Source organism: Elephantulus edwardii, unplaced genomic scaffold (assembly GCF_000299155.1).
Source record: "Elephantulus edwardii isolate Elephantulus edwardi_28Jun2011 unplaced genomic scaffold, EleEdw1.0 scaffold00304, whole genome shotgun sequence".
Classification (NCBI taxonomy): domain Eukaryota; kingdom Metazoa; phylum Chordata; class Mammalia; order Macroscelidea; family Macroscelididae; genus Elephantulus; species Elephantulus edwardii.
In genome coordinates, this window is record NW_006400054.1 from 1873720 (window position 1) to 1882284 (window position 8565).

At 52.2% G+C, this 8565-nt stretch overlaps 1 protein-coding gene across 1 annotated transcript in view; it reads left to right on the forward strand.

Annotated features, from left to right (window-relative positions):
- Positions 1 to 8565, forward strand: part of OAS3 (2'-5'-oligoadenylate synthetase 3, 100kDa) — a 22110-nt gene that overhangs the window by 12657 nt on the left and 888 nt on the right. The window contains 7 exon segments of the mRNA XM_006901012.1: positions 906 to 1153; positions 2114 to 2258; positions 2752 to 2925; positions 3837 to 4122; positions 5636 to 5811; positions 6022 to 6260; positions 7692 to 7839. Of these exon segments, the coding sequence (XP_006901074.1) occupies positions 906 to 1153; positions 2114 to 2258; positions 2752 to 2925; positions 3837 to 4122; positions 5636 to 5811; positions 6022 to 6260; positions 7692 to 7839 (1416 nt within the window).

Below are 8565 nucleotides of genomic sequence, written 5' to 3' on the forward strand. Positions count from 1 at the left end.
TATATTGTTTCATTGTTATACAATCCGCCCCCCACCCCCATGTCCACAGTCCACTTTACTATGTATTTGTTTTTCTGGAATCTTGTCATGAAAATAATACCTAATCCTATATTCCTTTTAAACCATTCCCTCCCTCATCTGTTTCAACGCAGTATACATTATTTATTCTCTCTTTTCTTAGATTCCCCCCAACTCCTATGTCCGTCCCATTTCACAACAGTGGCACTATACAGTATTTGTCCTTTTGTGACTGAGATATTTCATTCAGCATAATGTCCTCCAGGGCCACCCATTTTGCATAATATTTCATGAGTTCCTTGTTTTTCAAGGCAGCATAGTATTCCATGGTGTGAATATACCAGAGCTTCTCTATCCATTCTCTATCCATTTGTTGATGGAGGTTGTAAATCTTTTTGAAGGAGACTGCAGAGCAGCTGGTGGTTTTGAACCACTGACCTTTGAGTTAAAAGCATAATACATTAGCATTACACCACCAGAGCTCAGCTTACCCAACCAACTGAGAAAGGTGAGCATGGCCACACTCCAAAATCTGTTCTTTCTGTGGAGAGTCCCTGGCAGTGCAATGTGTAGCATGCCTGGCTGTTAACGGAAAGTCAGGCAGTTCGAATCTACCTGCCACTCTGAAAGATGGGCTGACTCTTCCTTCCAAGATCCACAGCTTCAGAGAGTCAGTGGAGGATCATTGCGAGTCAGACTCAATTGTTTGGGAGTGGATTTGCTTTGGCTTATTCTTTCTACGGTTCTATCTTTAATATATCTGCTTCCCTTTCTAAGAGTTTAGGCCAAGCTCGGCAGAGTTAGGCTAGGCTAGGCACAGGGAGGCCAGACTGGGCACAGGGAGACACTCACACCTGCTGTTCTTTGGTTGACTCTTCGGGTGACAGGTTGCCCCTAAGGTCAGAGGAGGACCAGCCTGTGCCGCTCTGCCCCCAGTCTACGCCCTCGAGCTGCTGACCATCTACGCCTGGGAGCAGGGCGGCGGCAAGGACAACTTCAACATGGCCCAGGGCTTCCGGACAGTCCTGGGCCTTGTCCAGCAGCACCAGCAGCTCTGTGTCTACTGGACGGTCAACTACAGCCCTGAGGACTCGGCTCTCAGAACGCACCTGCACGGGCAGCTCCGGAAACCCAGGTGCAGGCCGCTGGCCCCATGCCTGTCCTCCGTCCATGTCCTCCTCAGCCCTCATCCTGGAAGTCACTGCATGTGGGAGGGGGTTTCCTCACTTGCACCCCCTTCTGGACTCCTGGCTTAGCCCCAGAGGGGACCAGTTGCATTAAAACAATGTAAAGCCCTTTATTAAGTTACTAGGATGCCATGGTCATCCACCACAGCAGGGCATCTCAGCAGAGCAGAGGGTCAGCCTGGAAGTTTAGGGGGCAATTTCTGCCCTCGTGGCCTGGAATGGCTGTGCCTGTGGGACAGCTGGCCTCCCTGATCAGCAAAGACAGGCTGGCATGATGCTAGGCCTTACCCTCTCCAAGGCACATGCTTGCAAGATTCACAGGCCTTCTTTTCTCATCCTCACCCCTGTCTCCTCTGTCATGCCAAGCTGAGCTCAGCCCACCTCTCCAGAGCCAGAGACTTACCTCTCTCTGGTAGTGGCCTCCACGGGAGTCTACACACTTGACTCATTGGGGTCAAGTGTAGGGGCTAAGAGCCTGAGAGCCTGAGCTCAAATCCCAGCTCTGGCACATACTTGCTGTGTGACCTCAGGGAGGTGGCTTTCCCCCTCTGAGCCTGCAGCAGTAGAAGAATATCATGCTGACCTCGGAGGACTGATGGGAACATTATGAGAGGGGACCCTCACTAAGACATAAAGAACAGGCGTGTTCAGTAAATGCTTTAGAAGCCATGGCTATTGTTACTCTGTTGTGTGTGTGCTCAGCTCAGGGCCATATTTCAATCTGAATGGACCGGACATCACCTCTGACTCTGCAGCCAGCAGATCCCCTCAAACACACCGCCCCCACCACCACCATCAGCTTCCTGGCTGAAGATCTGAGGTCCTGACATTTCCTCCCTAACAAAGCCCCTCACCTACTTCTTCACTGAATTCCATCTCGTATGCCCCCCCCCCAATTCTGTCCACAGACCTCTGGTCCTGGACCCTGCTGACCCCACCTGGAATGTGGGTCAGGGTGACTGGGAGCTGCTGGCCCGGGAAGCGACAGCTCTGGGGACAGGGGCCTGTTTTGTGAGTGGAGACGGGACAGCAGTGCTGCCCTGGGATGTGATGGTAAGTGTGGAGCTCTACAGGGGGGACATTGATGGTCACTTGTCCCACCTCTCCCCTCTACTGGCCCACACCCCTCCCCACACTCCCCAACCCCTCTACCCATTCGCCCTTCTATCCTCCATACACCTCGTTCCCCTCCCCACTACCTGCCGTGTCCCCACTGTCCACCCAGCCTGCCCACTCCCATCCATACACCCTCACCTGTGTCCCCTCCATCCTACCTGCCCATCCGTCTTTTCCTGAACCCACCTGAGAGTCATCCGCCCCAGCTGCCTTCACCCTGTGCCCAATACCCAACTGTACCCATCATTTACCTACCTGTACCCCATCTCCTCCATATCACTGAACCCCTTTTCCCTCAACCTGGCTGTGTCCCTTCCTTTTGCCTGCATGTAACCACCTGCTCACAACTGCCCCTTCCTTGAAGGCCCCCAGCACTGGAGCCTCAGGTGGTTACACCTGCGTTCTGTCTCAAACCGGATTCTCTCTGCAGCCCGCCCTCCTTCACCAGACCCCAGCCGCAGACCTGGACAAGTTTATCTGTGAGTTCCTGCAGCCCACCCGCCAGTTCCTGGCCCAGGTGAACAAGGCCGTCAACACCATCTGCTCCTTCCTGAGAGAGAACTGCTTCCAGAACTCGGACATCAAAGTGCTCAAGGTGGTCAAGGTGGGTGTCACGGATTGAGCGGTGCCTCGAGATAGATGCGTTTACAAATTCTACCTTTTAGAGGGGCCGTAGTCATGTTGGGGACTTTCCTCTGTGTGCTTATGAGGTGATGTTAGTGTCAGATATGCCTTAAGTCATTCTCTTTTGAGATTGAGGGGACAACAAGCAGAGATGGGGGATAGAGGCCACGCCACAGGCGAATCACCCCAGAGCTAAGGACTGAAAGCTGATACCTCCTCTCACAGAAGGAGAAAGCCAGTGCCCTGAATTCAGACTTCTACCCCCCAAACTGTGAGAAAATAGATTTCTGTTTATTAAAACCCTTAAGAGGACACTGAGTCTGTCAAGGCCTGTGGGCAAGGAGGGTCCTGCAGGCTCGTGATCTTTCTGGAGCCAGGGCCACATAGGAGGAATCACCTGTATATTAAAAGATAGAAGACAAAGAAAAGGCCAAGCTTACAGCAAAGGAGCCCCTGAAGACTGTGGCACTTCAATACCCTGCAAGCCTGGAATAGAATTCACCCCCAGGGCTCAGCTTTCAGTCAGCTGATTAACAGGGTCCCTTAGAGCAGTCAGCCATTCAGGATCAAAAGGGCAGGGATTAGGCTCAAAAGTGAAGAGGGGAATAGGAGAGAAGGGTGAAGGGATATGGGAAACACAAGGGAGAAGTGGGAAGAGTGCTGTTACATTGTGGGAATGGTCGTCAATGTCATGCATGGACGGTTGAGTGGAAAACCAATTTTACCCTGTAAACTTTCAGCCAAATCACAATCGAAAAAGAAAGGTGTAAGACAGGTTAGCTGGCCTGCTTTCGGTCACCCAGCAGGCCCATAACTGGGGAGTGAGGTGACAGAAGCCATAGGCCATTGCAGGAGGACAGCACGTGAACAGCCACCACCGTGTCTCCTCAGGGCGGCTCTTCAGCTAAAGGCACAGCTCTGCGGGGCCGCTCGGACGCCGACCTGGTGGTCTTCCTCAGCTGCTTCCAACAGTTCACCGAGCAGGGGAACAGGCGGGCGGAGATCATCTCCGAGATCCGAGCCCAGCTCGAGGCCTGCCAGCAGGAGCAGCAGTTCGAGGTGAAGTTTGAGATCTCCAAGTGGGAGAACCCACGGGTGCTGAGCTTCTCGCTGGTGTCCCAGACGACGCCGGACCAGAGCGTGGACTTCGACGTGCTGCCGGCCTTCAATGCCCTAGGTGAGGGGCCCAAGGGCCAGAAAAGGAAAGAACAGGGACAGGTTGGCCATGGACAGTAGTAAGGGTTGTGCACTGCATCAGGCCGTATCTGCTCACATCATAGGTAATAATGTTGTGTCCATTCAAGTCAGAGCTGACTCCTGGTCAACCCTCTAGCAGGTTTTCAGAGGCAGTAAGTCACACAGGAGGAGAATGCCCATCTTTCTCCTGCTGGTGGATTCGAACTGGTTACCTTTGTGTTGACAGCACAATTCCTTACCACTAAGCCACCAAGTACTTTGGGCATGTTGTTAGACTGGGGGCTCTTCCTTGGAGAAGAATATCAGTCAGCAGAAGACCCTCAATGAGATGGGTTGACACTGCTGCAATGGACTTATTATGTGTATCAGAGATGGTGGGGACGGCACAGGAGAGGACAGGGCTCAGATCTGTTGTTCATAGGGTCGCTATGAGTCATAACTCAACTCAAAGCCACCTAATAACAACATCAACAAGCCACGAGGGTCCCCCTAGTGTAAATGTGTGTAATTATTCCAACTTTCCAGCAGATGGCAGCAAAGCGTCTCAAGAGAGAAGAAACTAATTCCCACTTGGCCATCATACTTGTCTAAGCAGGTCCTAAAACATGCTGCATGACCTTGAACAATTGGCCCTGCCCCCTCCCCAGTCTGAGCCCCAGTGCCCTCATCCATCAATGAAGAGATTGAAGTACCCCAGCTCGGTCCCCGCTTTGGGTCTCTGTTGTTATGTGCCGTCGAGTCGCTGCCCTTTCTTAAAACCCTGTCTTAGCTATAAGCACTTGTCTTCATACACGCACCTTCTATGTGTCCGGCACTCTTCCAATTTCAAGGGCAAAGTCTCGAGTCCAACAGACACCAATCTGTTTGCATCTTTTAGTTCAGAATTTTGACAGGCGAGTAAGGAAATGCCCTGCATCGGAAGCATTTTGATTGCTGGGGTTTGGAGTGTAATTTGGAAGAGAAGTCATTCTAAAATGCATCTGAATCTACTCCAGACCCGAAGGTGGGATCTTCAGGAATGTGGAGGTGCATTCTGGGGAAACCAGAGACGTGTCACTGACGCTCCTCACACACAGGGAGCTATAAACCTGGATTAACAAGCCGCAGAGGTGCTGAAGACCCCCTCTGCACTGAGGCAGGTGGCCCATTTCCAGATAAGATACAATGAATACCGGATCTGGACCAGGAAGCTCTGGTGGCCTAGCGGGTTAGGAGTTGCACTGCCAACCCACAGACATGCAGTTCAAATCCACCAGCTGGAGCCTCCACAGAAGAAAGGTGGGCATTCTTCTCCTATGCCATCTACATCCTCTGAAAACCTGCTAGAGGCTCAGAGATGGGTTGGATCTTACTCGATGGCAACAGCAGTTGTGGGGTCTAGATCACTCAGGAGAACACTTGATGGGAGAGAACAGAAGTCCTTCCAAAGTCAGCCCCGCTGGGACTAGGGGATGGGGTGATGTTGACAAGGGCGGCTTTGTCCTCATTTGCAGGCCAGCTGGGCTCCGGCCGCCGGCCCAGCCCGCAGGTCTACGTGGACCTCATCCGCACCTACCACAACGCAGGCGAGTACTCCACCTGCTTCACGGAGCTGCAGCGGGACTTCATCTGCTCGCGCCCCACCAAGCTGAAGAGTCTGATCCGGCTGGTGAAGCACTGGTACCGCCAGGTGGGCTGCAGGGAGGGGCCCCATGCTGTGGCCCTGGGGTCTGCCTGTGGGCTGTGGGGCCTTGGTCTCCAGGCGGTGGGGGTGCTGGAACTGTGCTCCAGGCTTTGATGGGACAATACCTGGTGCCTGGAGTGTGTAGGTACTCCGTTGAAGCCGGATGGGTGTCCTGCCAAGTTTTACCGATGCCCCTTCTTTGTCCTGTTCCCCCAGTGCAACAGGATGCCCAAGGGCAAGGGCTCCCTACCCCCGCAGCACGGGCTCGAACTCCTGACCGTGTACGCCTGGGAGCAGGGCAAGCAGGGGCCCCAGTTCAGCATGGCTGAGGGCTTCCGCACGGTGCTAGAACTGGTTGGTCAGTACCGTCAGCTCTGCGTCTACTGGACAGTCAACTATGACGCCGAGCACAAGGTCATTGGAGACTTCCTGAAGCAGCAGCTGCAGAAGCCCAGGTTCTGACTTGCCCCAGAGACCCCAAATCCCAGGCCCAGCTTCCCCATTGGTTCCCCATAGTAGGCAGTGGGGGCCTTTTGCCCAGAAGTCAGTTCCCTTTCTACAGGAAACCTCCTCAGCCCCTAGGAACAGTGGCCAGCTTCCCCTGAGATCAAATAGAGGGCGGCCAGAGGAAGCACAAGACACCAAGGGAGGTGTGAATTTCTGGTAAACAGAGTATCGTTTTTAGTATAAGTGTGTTGTTGTTGTTCTGAGCCATTGAGTTGGAGCTGACCCTCCAGTGGGCTTTCAGAGACAGTAAATTGCACCGGACGAGATTTGCCCACCTTTCTCCCATCGAGCACATCCTTTTGAGATTTGAACCACATTCCTTTGAGCTGGCAATGCAATTTCTTACCAGTAAGTCACCAGAGCTCCCTGGTGAACAATAGTCTATGTGATACACTTAAAGATTAAAAAAAAAAAAAATCTGTCCATTGTCTATTTGAAACTGAAATGTAACTAACAGGGCATCTTGTGTTTGTTGTTGTTATTCAGTCTGACAGCCCTACCTATGAACCTGCCAGATACCTGAAGTGTATCTCATTCATTGGAATTTGACCTACCTGTGAAATGGGTACAACACAGTATTGAGGCCTTTGCAAGCTATGTGTGCATCTCCAGTGAGAGTCCTTAGAGTCAAGTGATGAGAAAGTCTCAGAGGTTGTGATTTTGTTCAGCTGAGTAGAGAGAGAAAGGGTGATTTTAATCTGCGGCCCTCAGGCCTGGTTTTAATTGCTTTTGGTCATTCTTCTAAGTGGTATTGCACTTTTCTGTTTGCTGTACAGAGGTAATTCATGATTGCTGTGATGCTAAACACTGTGACACTGATGTATGTGATCATGGTTACCCACAGTGGACAGTGTTTGGTGGAGCTCCCCGATTAAAACAAGCTTGGAAGCAGGAGTGGCATCCACTTCCAAAATAGCCTGTCTCTGGAAACTCTATGAACTTGGAGAAATGATGAAAGTTATACAAGTGTTCAGGACTTTCGTTCATAGGGTCGCTATGAGTCGTCTATGACACGACGGCACTTAACAACAACAATCGGTAATACCTGCCATAGATACAGGAAGGAAAAGTGGTGGAGGAAATGTGGCTCTGATCAATTAATAATGCCTGCTTCATTCACAGTAAGTGGTGGGATGAGCACAGTGGTTGATTATTAATGTCTGCCTTGGATACAGGCAGGAGAAGTGATTAGTGTGTAGCTTATTTTCTATACCTGTTCTCAGGTGTGTACCTAGGGCGTGGAGATCCTGAGACTAGGTCCTGGCCCTCATCCTGGTCCCAGGAGAATGTTAGGTGAAAGAGGAACATGGTCCAACCAGTCCCATGGGTGGGTACCAGATGGGGCCAGGACTGGGACTAATGCTGGGTGGGAATTGCAGGCCCATCATCCTGGATCCAGCTGACCCGACAGGCAACCTGGGCCCCAATGCCCGCTGGGACCTGCTGGCCAAGGAAGCTGCAGCCTACACATCCGCCCTGTGCTGCACGGGCAGGGACGGCACCCCCATCCAGCCCTGGCCTGTGAAGGTGAGCAGCCTGCAAGGAGGGAAGGGGCTGCCCGCCTAAAGCGGCAGTGCCAGCTCTGTCCCGGCGTGCCCTGTGCCTCCACTTCCTACTGAAGGTAACCAGCACCGTCTATGTCCCCCACCCCCACCAGGCTGCTGTGTGACGTGCAGGAAATCAGCAGTCATACTGGACGGACAGATGGACACCAGCCCTCAGTGTGGAAAGACTCAGAGTGAAGTCACCTGCCACATGAGCCTCTGTGTGTGTGTGTGTGTGTGTGTGTGTGTACATGGATAGGAGTCTACATATCTGGCTCTGCATGCCTGTGCATGCATGTCTGTGTGCATGTGTGTAGGTGTGTGCTTGTGTGTAGGTATGTGTATATGTATGTGACAGGTTGTTCATGTATGCATACTTGTGCATGCATGGGTGTAGGGGTATTAGAGTACGTGCATGGGTGTGTATTTGTGGGATAGTGTGAATGCATGGGTGTAGGGGTATTAGTGTGCATGCGTGGGTGTGTATTTGTGGGATAGTGTGAATGCATGAGTGTAGGGGTATTAGTGTGCGTGCATGGGTGTGTACTCATGCGGGAGTGTGTATGCATGAGTGTAGGGGGTATTATGTGCGTGCGTGGGTGTGTATGTGTGGAGGAGTGTGTATGCATGGGTGTAGGGGTATTATGTGCGTGCGTGGGTGTGTATTCATGGCGGAGTGTGTATGCATGGGTGTAGGGGTATTAGTGGG